Here is a 15,729-nt window from a genome sequence, read left to right on the forward strand (position 1 = left end):
CGCGGAACATTTATGAAATCCACTTTTTTGACATGAGGCGCACTATTTAAAGTACATGTTCTCCGAATCCGCAGTTTTTGAAGAAAATGCCAACCAGCATTTTTTTCATCATCTCCATGGGATGTATATATATTTTATAAAAAAACTCGAAAAGGGGGGTTTTTTTTTTTTTTTTTTTTTTTTTTTTTTTTCAATATTTTTTATTTTTCTCTTTTTATTTGGTAGCCATCGATCATAAAAATGTCATCGCCTTTATCGTCGTCGCCCTCTACAGGATCAACAACGAATTCATCTGCTTGCAACCGCGTCTTCGCTATTCCCAATATTGTCGAATGTATTAGTCATTCGCTCAATTTCAAAACCATAACTGCTGCAGCACGCGTCTGCCGAGCTTGGCATACAGTTTGGCTGCCAATTATCTGGCACACGATCAACAACGGTCGGCAGTGGCACCGAGAAGACTTTTTAGAGGCATTGGGTCGACACGGTCACTTAATTCGTGTCCTTCAATGTTCGCGCTATGACGATATTAGTCTATTGGTCTCGGATCCTAGTCTCAGTTACCACTGCAAAAACCTGATCACTCTGGTCATGCCAAAGACCACACACGCAAACCAGTTGAACCAAGCGAAGATCATCCGACAGAACCCAGGCTTACAAGACCTATCCTTGGCATTCCATGATGACCCCTCGAATGACTACAGTGACCTTACTCATGCTGTCAGTGAGCTCGGTATGCTACGAAGATTAGCCTTTGATAAAAACCAGACTTTACAGGTGGAGACACTCGAGACTATATTGCAAGGCTGTGCCTCATTGGAAGAGCTATCCTTTAAAGGCGTCTATTTTTTCCTCAAACACCCCTTCGGTTCCGGTGACGCCTTTGCATCTAAATGGTTGGCCATCTCCCACACTGAGGAACAGACCGCACCTGCCTCTCTGTCGCATGATGTGGCCGTCCAGGAGAAGAAGGCTTTCTCGGGAATCAAGAGCCTCCATATGGATGATGTCGCATGCTCGCAGAACCTTATTCTGAACCTCACCAGCCGTTTTCCGAACCTTGAACGGCTTTCCCTTCAAATGACCTCGGAGTTGTACTTTAGCGAAGACTTTCCATCCCGGCTAGCACAGCGAAGCCCTCATATCAAATGGCTGGATATCTCCAAGACAGAGGACATGGAGGATTCAACCATGGCGGCTTTGATGAGGAGCTTGCCAGAGCTTCAAACTCTAATTGCTGGTCAAACAAGGTTCAGCGATATGAGTTTAAACGCCTTGGTTGAGTGCTGTCCTAATTTGGAAGAGTTGGATATTAGAGAGACCTATGGTCTTGAATCTGAGAGTGTCCAGAGATTGCTGAAGAAATGCCAGGCCTTGAAGTCATTGAATGCTTGGGACACATCCGTTAATGTGCCCAAGATGATCATGGAGGCATATAGATCACAACCGATGACGGAGGAGGGTCATCCTGCTCTACCTTCTACATCTACTTCTTCAGGGGTTGCTATTCCTGGACTTTGGGCTTGTCATGGATTGGAGTCTTTGACACTGAACTTCTGCTATGATCGACCGTCGCTGACGAATCAAGAACAAAGAATGATCCCTCCTGCGAGTGCACGCCGATACTTACTTGAACAGCTTTCAAGGTTGACCAAGTTGCGGAACTTGAGTATCAGGACGACCTATTTCGACGACTACGGCAACAATGATGAGGATGATGAGGATGATGATGATGCTGACACTCCAGAAGAGGCGAAGGGTAGCGAGCACATGCTACAGAGGATCCAGAAAGACATGTCTCTGCTTGCGGTGGACAATCTGAACTCGACTGAAAGTAGCAAGGAAGGAAAAGAAGAAGATACTGATGATTCGGAGCTATTCAATATTACGTTTTCGATGTCTTCAGGTCTGGCAATACTGAGTCCATTGAAGCAGCTTCAATCGTTAATTTTGGCTGGTGTCCATCATGCAGTAGGGCTGGATGAGATCCAATGGATGTGTCAGCACTGGCCTAGACTGGCTCGCATTGAGGGACTTTATTGGGATGAAGATTGGGATGAGGATAAGCTTGTCCTGTCTTGGCTACAGGAAAATAGGCCTAAAATTGCAATCGTTGAGTAATAGAGGAAGCTACTACAATAGACTCGTATGGGCTACGAAGAGATACAGCACTCAATACTTGGAAATAGAGAGTACTTTCCCGAGGACCATAGTATAAATGTACAATTATATATGTTTAGACTACACTTCATACTTTCCAACATTCGCAACTTATAAACTCCTGCCCAAAATTGTACGAAAACATATAGACTCAACTACGTTTTGGTATCAAGCGTTGTAATGTTTTAAACACGGCTCATAGAAGTTCGCCTAACCACAATTACTTGTAAAGAGTTAGAAAGTAGATGATAAGACTTCTAAAGTTGTAAGCATATGCGGTAGAGGTCAGACGAGATCCAGGAATCAAAGCGTGGAACCTCTTTGGGCAGTGATGGCAATCATCAAAATCACTCTTTCGCATCATTACTTTTCCACTTTTCCTGAGTCATCTTCCTGGAGTTTGTTTTATAGTCCAAACTTTTACTCAAACACCGTTCTTTTTTTCTTTTTCTTTTATTCGACTATTCGACTATTCAACTATTCAACAATCATGCCGCTCACCACATTCGCTCCTCCTTCACTCTACGTTGGAGCGACTTGCACGTCTTACACGGCCATGTAAGGTATGTTATGTAGCCTATGTCCTGGCAGCAGAAGATTAGACTTTGTTGTCAAAGTTTTTTTTTAACCAGATTTATCCATGATGAATGAGGTTTCGAGCCTTCTAAACCCGAGTTACTGTAATTCATACATATTAGTAGGGCTGTAGGAGGAGGATGGGACAAACTCTGTGATCCCACGCCAGACGAAAGCGCTAGCCCTGATGGCTTCCACTGATTTACCCCACCACTGTAGCGTTTGACTGATTGATTGCTCTAATGGTTGTATCTAACCTCGGGCAAATATGGTGGATACAATACCAGAAATCGTCGGTTGTTTCAAGGACGTAGACAATGATCAGAAATACTATGGTCAGGGCTATGGGGCCAACGGTGCAAACAACAGTTCATATGGCTCCTGGGGGCATATGGGCAACATTATGGCTCCCTGGAAGGTGCTGAGAGTCTGGAAGATATAGAGTCAAGGCCCCAGTCAAAGAGAAAGTGATAACAGTGATATAGATCTTAATGAGGATGAGCACTCTATCCAGGAGTGTTCCGACGATATGATCCCACATCGATAAAAAAAAAACTGTATCCTGTAGTTAATGTAATTAATAATAAATATATAATACAGTACCAACGAGCTGTCGTTCCCATCCTCGTCCTCACTCTTCTCAACGTCAATATAGTTTGACTCGAGTTCAATGTCTGGGCCTCTCCAGGGCCTTCAAAGCACGCTGCTAATGGACGAAATGGCAAAATAAGACTCGGTTCAGCGTAGCAACAACCATTACTGGTAACATCATCAGTACATCACATCAGTCAAGTTCACACGACACTGTTCGCTGGCAATACCACACACCAAAGCCAAGGAAAAAAATAAAAAAGAAAAAAAGAAAACCACCGAATGGGTGAGGCGAGTGTTGATTTGAGGGAAAAACCAAACGTGATCGATGCGCATTAATAGTAGTTCATGTGATGAAGTGATGGCCTTTATTTTCATTTTCCCACTGTTTCTTTTCATTTTTTTTTTTTTTTTTTTTGCAGAAAGCAAGCACACATCGCATTACTATTCCATGAATTCAAATACCGAAACTCCATCAGGTAATTTACAATCAGGTTGGATTAATGTTGTTTGTAACTTTTATGGATATATTGCCCCAGTCTAATAATGATCATCATTGCCTTTACCTTTACCTTTACCTTTACCTTTACCTTTACCTTTACCTTTACCTTTGTTGCGATAAATGCTTGTACATCGATCAATATTCGGACCAGCTCCATCTGGCGTCAATTGCCATATTTGTTCAAAGATGGCAATGCGAAAAGGGGTAGCGAAACACTATCAAGAACCAGTCCGACATTGCATGTTGTGCAATAAAATGTTTTGCGATTCCCACAAGAGCCCCTCTCAACCGACCGATGGAGACGGAGGTGAAGGAGTATGTGAAATCAACCACTCAACCTATTATAGGAAGCGTCCGAATAAGCCTGATGTGTACATGTCGTTGGAGCAACGGGCACGCGTTTTGGGGGGAGCAAGGCAGTAGCTAAAATGATGATGTGTCTTTTATGGGCGGATTTTTTTTTTTTTTTTTTTTTTTTTTAAAAAAAAAAGGCTTCATAGTTTTCGTTTCTCTTCAAAGCCATACTTTCTTGATTAAATCTTTCACATGTGAACACTAGGTCAGTTTTTGAATACTGCTGTGTTGTTTGTGCCTTGTAATCTCTCAGTCCTGTCCGTTTAATTCGAGTAGCAATTCTCAACTGCTTATTAACGAAGATGCACCACGAAAGTTGGAAAAGGGGTTTTCACGTGTTTGCTGTTTCACTTCACTTGCATTTTGTTTTAATGTCGCTTCCATACTTTCATTTATCAATACTTGCGGAAGAAGGAAAGTGCGAGGGCTTGACCATATTTTTTCTTTTTCTTTTTCTTTTTCTAATTGTATTATTATTGTATAACAAGGATCTATCAGAGTCTACAATTTGGGTTGATCAACCGTGGCTGAAGAGGGTGCTTTTGATCGCAACCTTACAACGCCTTCTTGCGCGACCGATACAGCCAAGGTGCCATCTTCCTTGTATATCCTGCCAAATGTCAGTCCACGATCACATCCTGAACGTGGCCTATGTGACGTTAAGCGTCCAAAAACAGGAATAGCAACAAAAAGGAGATGTTAGAAACAGAATGATCATATAAATCTAGTCTTGTCCCCTTTAAAACTCTTTGATAAAGAACTTACGTCTCACAGACATAGAGCATCCATTCATCTGCACGGAATGGGCAATGGAACCACATGGAATGGTCCAATGAGGCCATCATGACGATGCTTGGGCTTGAACTACGTCTCGATAACCATGTACTTCCATGAGCCAATGGCACAGTGTTTAACAGATTATGATCCGATCCATAAGCGACCACACACTGATGCAACGCAAGGGCGTCTCCCAATCCACCTTTGCATTTGATCCAAAAAGTTTGTTCTGTTCTAACAGGTGGATTCATTAGGTCCTTGAGCGTATGACGCCTTGTATCCTTAAAGTCCAAGGCTACTGGCTATTATTGTATACCAAATAAAAATAAGGTAGTTGAATAACAATAGCTTTTTGTCTTTTGCCAAGTTTCTTTGCTTTCTTTTTTCTTTTTTCTTTTTTTTTTTTTTTTTTGCTTTTACCTCGTCCAGTCTTTGCTTGAGAAACTCCACGAGATTTTCAGGGATTTTTGGGCTATCGATCATAGCACGGATCAAGTCTTCTTGACTTGGGAGGGTGCTGTGATGAGGAACATTCGGCATAGGATATTGATGACTTGGTGCATTAGGCCGTGGGACCTGGAAACTGGCTGTGCAAACGAAAATGTTTTTCCCTCGCTGTGTTGCTGTCACTGTTCGCGTACAATAGGAATGACCTAAAATTTAAAAAAATAAGTTACCAAATTAATAATAATAATAATAATTAATAATAACGATAATGGCAAATTAATAATAAAAATAATAATTAATCCCAGACAATTTGAATCTAAAAAAATTGAATGAAATTTTTATACTTTACCATCCCGAAGACGATCTACGTGATACAAGATCGGGATTGTGGGGTCGCCAGGCAGGAGGAAATATGAATGCAGGGACTATCAAAAGAAAGAAAAAAAAAAAAAAACCTTACAAGGTGAGTTTTTTTTTTTTTTTTTTTTTTTTTTTTTTCTTAAATGAGGAATTGACTTGTTTCCCCAATGATGATCAAGTCCGTCGATCATGACTCGATCAAGGTTGAAGATGTGCGGAGTATTCCGAGAAAAAAGAAAGAATGAATGTGCCCGCATTTCTTTTTTTTTTTTTTTTTTTTTTTTTCTTTTAAAAAGCGTTTATTCCTCCTTACATGGACAGAATAGAGATCCGATACTGTGTTTGTGGCAGCTACAAGGGCTTGTCCTACAACATTGCCACCTAAATCCGAGTGAGGAATAAAAAGAAAAGAAAGGAAAAGAAATGTTATAAAAAAAAAAAAAAAAAAAGAACACAAAGCAGAAAAAGTAGGTAGGAAAAGAAAAGAAAAGAAAAGAAAAGAAAAAAAAAGGTTACCAAAGACACCTCGTGCACCCAGGGGCAGCCATAGTTTCTTGGATCGGTACAGATCCTTGTCGATCTCTTCAAGATCGAGCATGGTTTCAATAATGGTATTGTCTACAGATTGTTTTATCGAATTAAGAATTTAGAATTAGTACATATTAAGATTCTTTGTACGATCAACATTCTCCGAGGTACATTGCAGAAAGTGTGTCTTTAAGAAAGAAGAAAAAGATAGCTAATGGTATATATAAAAAAAAAGCACAAAAGGTGGCATCTCCGTCCTCTTCCACTGGCTGTCAATGAATCCAGAAAATAAAAAAGGCCCTATTGTGGTGGGGGCATTGTAATGATCAACTTACTACTTGAACCATCAGGCGTAGGAGCCAGATTCAGGGTAGATCCAGGTTCTGATACTGAAGACATTTTATTTTAGTTTTATTCTCTTTTGTATGGTGAACGATACTAAGAATTTTAAAAAAAGTAAAAAAGCTGCTGGATGGTTGTATCAATGAATGAATGAATAAATAATGAATGAAGAATGAAGGGTTAGAATGGGGATTAATGAGTGAACGAATGAATGAATGAATGAATGAATGAATGAATGAATGAGAAGAAGAAGAAGAATGAATCCTATCTATTTAATTGCTTTGTTCAGTTCCCAACCTCGTGTTGGAAAACTCAAAGAATGCCGAGCCGAAAAAGATGAGTTATCCCAATTTTTTTTTTTTTTTTTTTTTTTTTTGCCCGCACAAACGCGTCATTATCTGTAAGTGAGCAAAAAACCCAAACTCGCGTGGCATTTATTCCATGCTTCCATGTGTTCCAACGGATGCACTCAATTACTCTTCTCTGCCAAGCAAGCAACCAACCAAGCAAGCTAATATATACAAAGATAAATATAAAAAGACTCACATGCTAAATAACAATCCTCATCAATGACCAAGAAACGTTTCTTTTTTTTTTTTTTTTTTTTTTTTTTTAATTAGATTCACTTGTATAGATTGTAAAAAAAAAAAAAAAAAAAAAAAAAAATCTCTATGCCCCAACCACGCCACGCCAGTCGCATGCCTTGATTAAGATCTTGGCCACAGTCTCTAATCCGGCCTGATCCACTTCATCAAAGCCCTCGGTCTCTTCACAATCCAAGTCAAGGACACCTATAACTCTCTATAATTGATTTTTTTTTTTTTATATCTCCTTGTCAGTATCATCAAGTTTGTTCATCCTGCGACAAAAGAGTGAAATAGAATCTAAAAAGAAAAACTTACACCATCCAATTCCAATGGGACTACGATTTCAGATTGAGAAGCTGCATCGCAGGCGATATGTCCAGGGAATTGATGTACATCCTTGACTAATAATGTCCGGTTCTCTGCTGCGGCTGTACCACAGACACCACGACCAAACGCAATGTTGGTACAGGCAATCTTTCCTTGAAAGGGCCCCAAGATCAATGCATCTTTCCCCTTGGATGCTTCATCCTGGTCCAGCACATAGAATCCAACCCAGTTGATGGGTTTCCCTGTTACTTCACGTAGTCCATGATAGATCACTGCTGATGTGTTTGCCAAATTCGTCACCTAGGCCGGGAAAACAAAAAAAAAGAAAGAGATTTATGTGGTGCGGTCAATGGTCAATAGTCTATCTCTCTTTCTTCCTTGCAGATTTAGTTTTAAGCCTCGATTGTATGAATGCAGTTTATGATTACATATTCGCTGCATGTTGCACGTGTGCCTTATTTATTACGCATATATATATATATTTGAACATACCCAATTGCGTTGACCATCGACAAGACTCTGAATCATCGATTCCAGATCTTTGTAAAAGTCCACTTTATTAGAGGCACTCGAAGGCTTGATGTTGGGAGTCATTGCTTGAACAAATGGGGGAAATGCAACAAAAGAATGTGAACAATGAGAGAAGAAAAAAAGAACAAAATGTTTATGTGTAAAATATATATTTAACGGGATCGTGGGTAAAAAAAAAAAAAAAAATAAAGATAAATAGACCATGCGCATCTTTTGTACAACTTGAGCTGTTCTTTAGTCATTGTGCATCAAATGGTGAAATCAATCCGCTTCCATTGTACAAAATATGTAAGATGCTTTTAACTAAATAGTACAAAAAGAATATTTATTACGGATGGAGCTCTACAGGGTTCATGGTCATGTCTTTTTCTTTTTTTTACTCCAAGTACTCTGCCAACCGGTCAACAACATGAGACATCGATGGACGCTAAAATACATTTGACATTTGATAGTCGAGTTAATAAAACCATTTCAAATGCCCTGTAAAAAAAAAAAAAAAAAAAAAAAAAAAACATATTTCCAGGTCAAGGCCTTTTTTCAAATACCTTCTTGGGGTCCTTGCGCCACATTTCCTGAATCAATGCAATGAGACTTGGTGGGTACTTCTTCAACTTTTCCAACGGAGGACGGACCTCCTTGTCGCGCACAGCCTCATAGAGTTGATGTTCTGTCAGGTTATGGTATGGATATCCAAGCTCGGCCCATGACAGAATCTCCCAATAAATCAGTCCGCATGCATACACATCCACCTTTTCAGTGTAGCTCGGATTCGGTGTCCAAAACTCGGGTGCTATTTTTTTTTTTTTTTTTTTTTTTTTTTTCAATCGATACCGTAAACAGGTATTAGCAAACATGTCACTATATGAACTAGGAGAAATAAAAAAAAAAGAGCTCGTTTTTTTTAAAAAAAAAAAAAAAAAAAAAAAAAAAAAAGTATAAGTCTCTACCTTGCCAATTAGGGGTACCGCACTGTGTATGCAAAGACGCATTTGCTTTTGGGCGGATACGCGCCAAACCAAAGTCATTGATTTTGGCTCGATCGTCAGACGAAATCTATCAGAAAAAATTAAAAAAAAAAACCGGAATAAAAAGAAACGTTAGGAAACATCAGATCCAACATATATGTATATATAAAAGACTCGTCCTTATTTTCCTTACCAGAATATTCATGGATTTCAAGTCCTACAGTAGTCAGTTTGATTTGAACAACAGCAATAATAATAATAAAAGTGATTTAACAAATGCGTTTTTTTTTTTTCTTCAGTTCAAGTTGTTAAAACATTTTCTTTCTTTCTTTCTTTCTTTCTTTTTTTACCCTGTGGATAATGCTAGGTCGGCGGGAATGAAGGTATGAGCAAGCGAGTGCAATGTCATGCATATACATGATCTAATGATAAATTAACAATAATAAAATACCCACTCTGTTAGTAAGTTGAAGACAGTGCTGCTTTTTTTTTTTTTTTTTTTTTTTTTTTTTTTTTCGTTCAAGAGAGTAATAATAATAATAATAATAATAATAATAATAATAATAATAATAATAATAATAATAATAATAATAATAATAATAATAATAATAATAATAATAATAATAATAATAATAATAATAATAATAAAAGTGGTACATACAAGACGTCCAAAGGTCGGTTTCTTGGTTTTACGCATGAAATCATACAGATCACCGTTTTCACACAATTCTATTAACAATTGCGAGAAAAGAAGGAAGAAGAAAGAAGAAGAAAAAGAAGAAGAAGTTAGCCCGCCTTTCATTTTTATGTTTCCATAAAACATTCATAGAGGATCAATAGATTACCTGTAACAATGCAGAGATGTTTGATATTGGTGCAAACTCCAATGAAGCGGATAATGTTTTCATGGCGCAATTGCCTAGTGACGCGAAAAGAAAAAAAAGAAAAAAGAAAAAGATGTTAAAGTCTACATGTTATACAACATTTAGAAACAAACCAAGGTGGTGTAGAGACGACTTACTTCAAGACGTTGATCTCATGCTTCATCTCTGTAATATCCATTTCTGTAAAGTTTTGAATACGCAATTCTCCGATAGCCACTGCTTCCTATTAAACCAAACAATCAAATATTAAAAATCAAAAGAACATGATTAAGGATTTTGGGGTTTCTTTTTCCTTCCGCTGCAAAGAATCCAATCTCCCGCCTTGGTGTGGATAATACTTACTCCCATATATGTTCCTGCATAACAGTCCTTGAACCCTCCAGATCCAAGCTTACGTCCGATAGTGAGCTGCTCATACGCGATCTCACCCTGAAAGTGTTCGCCCAGAAGCAACGAGTTGAGGTAGACTGTGTTGATAGGCGCCTGCTTTGCCACTACGACTGGTTCAATTGAGCATAATTTTGGCGTCGAAGGTCCTGGAACAGGCTTTGCTTTTTGCTATTTCGCGAAAGGAAAAAAAAAAAAAAAAAAAAAAAAAAGGAGAGTCCATCGACGTCATTTTTTTTTTTTTTAAAAAAAGAAAAGAGCAATTGTAATTCAAGGGTTGAAGAACGTTAGAAGAGATCTAGGCTGTAAAATAAATAACAGATTACAGATGCCCAATGGTACTAATGGTATATAACGAATCAAAAGGATAAACTTACCCAATCCAACAGGGCTTTAATTAAAGTTTTCTTATCGCCTTCCGTTGGGATGCCTGGAATTGCATCCACAGATGGATTTAGACATAAAAAGCAAGAGGCCAAAGAGCAACAAGTTAATGAAGATTTGTGAGTAAGGGAGAGAGAGTGAATGGATGGGGAATAATTGGGGTTAGTTCGTTTAGCCTTTAGTCTAGCAAGCATATCAAGCATATATCTCTGTTTTTAAATTTCAGCCTTTTAAGAATGAACTTAAAGAGATCAATGGATAAAAAAAAAAACGTTGTTGTTCGTGGATTGGCATTCTCCACTATTCCACTCTTTCACTCTTCATTCTCCTTTCCGCATGTATAGGCAGCAATTGGAATGAGCTTTGAGGAGTGTTATCCCTACCCAATAACAAAAATGACATCGTTTCTTTCTTTTTTCTTTCCTTTTCTTGTGCCACACACGCACACGAAACGAAACAGAAACAAGGACACGGACGCATGTCCCTATCTCTCTCCCCTTATTTCTTATTTTTGTATTGATTTCTATCCACTCAGTGCTCGAATGATAACTCAAACGACATTTCTTTCTGCTCTAGGGCTTAGTCTTTTTTTTTTTTTTTTTTTTTTTAAACAACCGCCATAAAAATAAATAGATGGAGAGAGAGAGAGAGAAAGAGAGAAAGAGCAAGAGGCAAAATAAACCAGACAGAGCGGGAAAGGAATGATGGAATTCTACACCTGGCTGATTTGATATTCAGTAAAAAAAATTACCCTTAGCGCAGAGCAAATAAAATAAAATAATTATAGCCCATTGAAAAAAAAAAAAACTGATACATGAATAATAGAATAAGCCAAAAAATAAAAAGTTGGGGTAAAAAAAAAAAAAAAAAAAAAAAAGGGCTTTGATGTACATGTACGGTAGTTTTCAAGAAAGAAAAGTGTTGAAAACGATTCAAGGGAAGGCAAAAGCATTAAAAAGAAAAAGAGTGAGGGCAATGGATGTTACACTAAGAAAAAAAAAAAAAAAAAAAAGATGGACTAACCTCGTTCCTGACACATCACAACAATGTCAGCCTTGATCCGCGCGGCAAGTGTTTCTTCCGTCTCATTCTCTAGTCTCTCATCCACATGGCGTTCGATTGTCTGGAAACCCTTGGCAATCTGTCCTGGCGAGCCACCCCTTACTTGCTCAATTTGCGCCTTTTGTGGTTGGTGTTGCTGCTGATGTTGCTGATGTTGCTGCTGCACCTGCACCTGCATCTGATGCGCTAATTGATGGTTCTGTTGATGGAGCTGTAGGAAGGCTTGCTGTTGCTGCTGGTGTTGCTGCTGGTGTTGCTGCTGGTGTTGCGGTGACAATCTTTGTTGCGGATGCTGTTCCATTGGCTGCTGCTGGTACTGCTGCTGGTACTGCTGCTGCTGCTGTTGCTGTTGCTGCTGTTGGTATTCATGAGGTTTCTGTTGTTGTTGCTGATGGTTTTGATATTGTTGTTGATGGAGCTGTTGTGGCTGAGGTTGTTGCTGAGGTTGTTGGTGATGTTGTTGCTGATATTGCTGCTGGGGTTGGTGCTGGTGCTGGTGCTGGTGCTGGGGTTGCTGGGGCTGCTGCTGCTGCTGTTGCTGTTGCTGATTTTGCTTTTGCTGTTGTTGGAGCTGCTGATACTGTTGCTGCTGGTGCAACTGCTGTTGTTGATACTGCTGCTGTTGATGCTGAGGCTGGGGCTGCTGTTGTTGATGCTGAAGCTGAAGCTGGGGCTGCTGTTGATGATACTGCTGCTGCTGCTGCTGCTGCTGCTGTTGCTGGGGCTGTTCACGTTGTTGCTGGGGCTGTTGGCGCTGCAGCTGCTGTTGCTGATACTGCAGTTGTTGAAGTTGCTGCTGCAAATGTTGAATCTGTTGTGCTTCGTTAGGTGCAGGAGTAGGAATATGCTGTTGCGTCTGCATTGCAGGAATGTTGACCGGCGCTTTGGGCACGACTTGTGCTGCTGGTAAAGGTCCATTTGTCTCCATGGGCGATATCCTTGGTACTTCAAAAGGATTGTTACTGATGTTATTCTTGTTATTGTTATTGTTGTTGTTGTTGTTATTGATATTATTGATGTTATTGACATTATGATTAGTATTGCTCTGTTGAATATATTGATTGAATGGATTGTTGCTAACATGGGCATTGTTAATAACTTGGTTAAGGGCGAGAACACTATTATTGCTGCTACTCTCTCCAGATGAGCCCCTCATGGGATCAAACGGCACTTTTGGTATTTCAAAGGGTGACCCTCGACCAAGATCATATGGTGAAGCCTTGTTATGGTTGATGATGTTGTTGTTGTTGTTTATATTGTTCATGTTGTTCATGTTGTTCATGTTATTATTAGTATTTTTGATCAAGTCATCAAAGGGTGACCTTGGATGGGCTTCCATTGGAGTGTTTCCGATAAGGTCAAATGGGGTGGCCCTAATCATGTCGGGAGCAGAACGCCTTGCATTTGCATTTTCAAAAGGAGAAGCCCTGTTGACCTCTGGAGGGGAGCGTCGGATATTTTCTTCGATTGATGCCCGCTGGACGCCTTCCATTGGTGATCCTCTGCCAGTTTCGGTACTGTCACTCGTATTGCTGTTATGTGTGTAATGGAGAATGTTGTTATTGTTGTTTGGTGGTGATCCTCTGACGGTCGTCGCTTCGAGTGAGAACGTGGGAGTGACCTTTACAGGCGCATGAGGACTGTTGTTGTTGTTATTGATGTTGTTAGCATTCGTGTTATTGTTATTATTGCTGTGATGGTTGTTGTTGTTCATGATGGGAGAATCCTTGATAGGAACGAGAGGCGAGGTCTTTGCGTTTGGCGACTCTCCTGGAGGTGTCACTGGCTGGTACTCGGGGAAGTATCCGTTAGCAGCGTTCCTGAGCATGGTGAATGGTCGTTTTTTTTTTTTTTTTTTTACGCGAAGGATGATTCTGCGACGATATTTATTGTCCTTGTAGGCGCAGTTTTTTTTTTTTTTTATTTTTTTTTAAATATTTATATTTTTTCTTATTCTACAGAGGAATGAAGAATAGAGAGGAAGGAAAGTCAAAGAGAAAAAAAAAAAAAAAATGTAAAGAGGCGTAGAACAGATTGAAAAAGATGAAGAAAAAGAAAAAAGGGGAAAAAAAGAAAAAGAGAAAGAGAGAAAACCAATTGGAGAAAAAATAAAATTGCTAGTTTTCTTTTGCATGATAATGCTCATATTTTTTTTTTTTTTTTTTTTTTTACATGATCCCCATTCAACCCTGCGACCTAAAGTCACACAGGATAAAATGAGAGGAGGTGAGGTAGGGGAAGGCAACTGCATAAGAAGATAAGAAGCGACCACAACACTGCAGACACAGACGCAGTTAAGATTCGATTATTCATTCTATTTTTTTTTTTTTTTTTTTTTTTGTACTATTGTCTCATTGAAGAGAAACAAGAAATAAAAAAAGCCATACCCCCTTGAATGTACGAGCGTAGGGTTGGAAAAGGAGGGAATAATAATAAAAAGAAACAGGTTGGTACGCCTATGCTCATACTCATGGTTCAGTCAACATAGAGCTACATATAATAGTTGTGACAAGAACATGAAGGAAAAGGAGGATATGACCTTGTTCCATTGAATATAACATTGGATGTTCCTGAAGGCTTTTGGCGCCGCTAGGGAAAGGGGAGGGTGGTATTTTTGTGCAAAGTATGCGGAGTAAAATTAAAAGGAGCTCCTTTACTTATTGTCAAAGTGTGAGAACCTTGCTTACAGGTATCTGTTAGTTTTTTTTTTTTTTTTTTTTTTTTTTTTTTTTTTAATGTATACAAATGTTCTGAAAGCTGTAGTTGGTGGACCATTCAAATTCAAGGATACCCAGGCTATTTCTTTAGCATTGACGTTCCTATTGGGTCGCAAGACAGATCTGGGTGCTTCAAAGGAAAAGAACATTGCTTATGCACGTGGCATACAGCAGATCACAAGGAGGAGGGATCTGTGTGTTATTCCACAATCAATTATCACAACCCAAAGGGCAATGCCTCTGCAAAAAGTTTCCCTGTCCCCCCATGTCAATGTTACGCAATGGTGGCGAGGGAAATTTCAAACTGGCTGCGCCAAAGTGTCATGTGCTATGATATCCACCAACAATGTCCTTAATGAAATAAATTTTATCTCCAGGATCATCTCAATCATCTCTCGTCAACATCATCACCTCTACCGAAAAAAAAAAATGGTAGCCCTGTTCTTGCCCGCAGTCCTTGCCATCGCACGCGAGCAGTCAAAGGCGTGATTTGTCTTCAGGTGTTTGTCTGATTTCAACATTACAACCTGTCGCCGATACAGTAGGCCAATAGTACAAAGTCGTTCGCTATCGGTTCTGCTGTCGCCTGAACATCAAAGACATCCAACATGCTCTTGCCAAGACTCAGGCAGGGAGTCTTCACATAGCTGAGATAGACCAATGCTACAAGTTGAAAGCGTTCTCGTCTGCATTACAGAGGAAACGAGCTCGCCGAAAAGTTGAACACCAGAAGTAACAGCACCAACAGCACACAACTGGACGGATGGAATCAACTCATTCGTCCCCTGGTTCAAGGAGAGGCACACGATGTGCTGAGCACCCACCCTCCATCACTGCAGAGGTGGTTAATTTGTTTCATGACGATGAGGAGATGACACAGACATCCGTGGGACGTAGAAAGAGGAACTTAGTGTAGCGGGGACTAGTTCCTTGTCAGATTGGGATCCTAGAAAATGGCTTGTCAAAGCATATCTCAACTAAAGCATTCTCTTCACGAGGATCAGATTCAGGGAGCATGATGAATAGTGCTTTGGGTTTTAATCAAAGAGCATGCAATGGAACAAGATCGTAGACAACAAAACGTAAGGGTATTTGCCTGGTTTCATCGGATGAAGAAGAAATAATTGAGGATGTCATCTTGGAAGCGGAGAAGATCCTCTTGAATACAGTTAGTATCTCCAGATGATACAGGGTATGCGCAATTCAGAAGACCATTAGAGATTAAGAGTGGTACGGATGAAGGGAAGT

At 39.6% G+C, this 15,729-nt stretch overlaps 5 protein-coding genes across 5 annotated transcripts; 2 read left to right on the top strand and 3 right to left on the bottom strand.

The window, feature by feature from the left end:
* Positions 1 to 240: 240 nt before the first annotated feature.
* BCR41DRAFT_414992 (hypothetical protein) lies at positions 241 to 2,170 on the top strand (the record flags this gene model as incomplete). Its single annotated transcript, XM_022029507.1, has 1 exon — positions 241 to 2,170. One exon carries the CDS (start codon positions 241 to 243, stop codon positions 2,119 to 2,121), a length of 1,881 nt encoding a protein of 626 aa, XP_021875982.1. The 3' UTR covers positions 2,122 to 2,170.
* Positions 2,171 to 3,755: 1,585 nt separating this feature from the next.
* Positions 3,756 to 4,282, top strand: BCR41DRAFT_363689 (hypothetical protein). Its single transcript, XM_022025924.1, has 2 exons — positions 3,756 to 3,806; positions 3,981 to 4,282. Exons 1-2 carry the CDS (start codon positions 3,779 to 3,781, stop codon positions 4,250 to 4,252), a joined length of 300 nt encoding a protein of 99 aa, XP_021875983.1. The 5' UTR covers positions 3,756 to 3,778; the 3' UTR covers positions 4,253 to 4,282.
* Positions 4,283 to 4,676: 394 nt separating this feature from the next.
* On the bottom strand, positions 4,677 to 6,854 carry BCR41DRAFT_342660 (acyl-coenzyme A thioesterase 8). Its single transcript, XM_022022299.1, has 7 exons — positions 6,631 to 6,854; positions 6,284 to 6,385; positions 6,081 to 6,148; positions 5,757 to 5,832; positions 5,381 to 5,613; positions 4,949 to 5,262; positions 4,677 to 4,832 (listed from the first exon to the last, which is right to left on the bottom strand). Exons 1-7 carry the CDS (start codon positions 6,692 to 6,694, stop codon positions 4,685 to 4,687), a joined length of 1,005 nt encoding a protein of 334 aa, XP_021875984.1. The 5' UTR covers positions 6,695 to 6,854; the 3' UTR covers positions 4,677 to 4,684.
* A 448-nt stretch (positions 6,855 to 7,302) lies between these two features.
* Positions 7,303 to 8,227, bottom strand: BCR41DRAFT_342661 (GAF domain-like protein). The gene is made up of 3 exons (XM_022022300.1): positions 8,044 to 8,227; positions 7,540 to 7,851; positions 7,303 to 7,438 (listed from the first exon to the last, which is right to left on the bottom strand). Exons 1-3 carry the CDS (start codon positions 8,143 to 8,145, stop codon positions 7,307 to 7,309), a joined length of 546 nt encoding a protein of 181 aa, XP_021875985.1. The 5' UTR covers positions 8,146 to 8,227; the 3' UTR covers positions 7,303 to 7,306.
* Positions 8,228 to 8,260: 33 nt separating this feature from the next.
* On the bottom strand, positions 8,261 to 11,495 carry BCR41DRAFT_213268 (kinase-like domain-containing protein). Its single transcript, XM_022019970.1, has 11 exons — positions 11,086 to 11,495; positions 10,696 to 10,748; positions 10,274 to 10,489; positions 10,069 to 10,154; positions 9,893 to 9,966; positions 9,709 to 9,776; positions 9,398 to 9,469; positions 9,241 to 9,264; positions 9,030 to 9,135; positions 8,628 to 8,872; positions 8,261 to 8,509 (listed from the first exon to the last, which is right to left on the bottom strand). The coding sequence occupies exons 1-11, from the start codon at positions 11,180 to 11,182 to the stop codon at positions 8,459 to 8,461; spliced, it is 1,092 nt and encodes a 363-aa protein (XP_021875986.1). The 5' UTR covers positions 11,183 to 11,495; the 3' UTR covers positions 8,261 to 8,458.
* Positions 11,496 to 15,729: the final 4,234 nt, after the last annotated feature.

This window comes from Lobosporangium transversale (assembly GCF_002105155.1).
Source record: "Lobosporangium transversale strain NRRL 3116 chromosome Unknown BCR41scaffold_65, whole genome shotgun sequence".
Lineage (NCBI taxonomy): Eukaryota > Fungi > Mortierellomycota > Mortierellomycetes > Mortierellales > Mortierellaceae > Lobosporangium > Lobosporangium transversale.

What these genes read in the sequence shown, in the direction of transcription:
- BCR41DRAFT_342660 (XM_022022299.1), bottom strand. Translation starts at nt 6,694, where the DNA reads ATGTCTTCAGTATCAGAACCTGGATCTACCCTGAATCTGGCTCCTACG. An exon ending in CGGATCTCTATTCTGTCCAT is followed by an intron (nt 5,833 to 6,080) that starts GTAAGGAGGAAT and finishes TTCTTTTGATAG; the next exon opens with TCCCTGCATTCATATTTCCT. An exon ending in ATGCTCTATGTCTGTGAGAC is followed by an intron (nt 4,833 to 4,948) that starts GTAAGTTCTTTA and finishes AACGTCACATAG; the next exon opens with GCCACGTTCAGGATGTGATC.
- BCR41DRAFT_213268 (XM_022019970.1), bottom strand. Translation starts at nt 11,182, where the DNA reads ATGCGTCCGTGTCCTTGTTTCTGTTTCGTTTCGTGTGCGTGTGTGGCA. An exon ending in GACCTAGCATTATCCACAGG is followed by an intron (nt 9,265 to 9,397) that starts GTAAAAAAAGAA and finishes TGACTACTGTAG; the next exon opens with GACTTGAAATCCATGAATAT. An exon ending in TGAAATCCATGAATATTCTG is followed by an intron (nt 9,136 to 9,240) that starts GTAAGGAAAATA and finishes TTTTTCTGATAG; the next exon opens with ATTTCGTCTGACGATCGAGC.
- BCR41DRAFT_342661 (XM_022022300.1), bottom strand. Translation starts at nt 8,145, where the DNA reads ATGACTCCCAACATCAAGCCTTCGAGTGCCTCTAATAAAGTGGACTTT. An exon ending in TCGATGGTCAACGCAATTGG is followed by an intron (nt 7,852 to 8,043) that starts GTATGTTCAAAT and finishes TTCCCGGCCTAG; the next exon opens with GTGACGAATTTGGCAAACAC. An exon ending in TCCCATTGGAATTGGATGGT is followed by an intron (nt 7,439 to 7,539) that starts GTAAGTTTTTCT and finishes AATCAATTATAG; the next exon opens with AGAGTTATAGGTGTCCTTGA.
- BCR41DRAFT_363689 (XM_022025924.1), top strand. Translation starts at nt 3,779, where the DNA reads ATGAATTCAAATACCGAAACTCCATCAG. An exon ending in AAATACCGAAACTCCATCAG is followed by an intron (nt 3,807 to 3,980) that starts GTAATTTACAAT and finishes TATTCGGACCAG; the next exon opens with CTCCATCTGGCGTCAATTGC.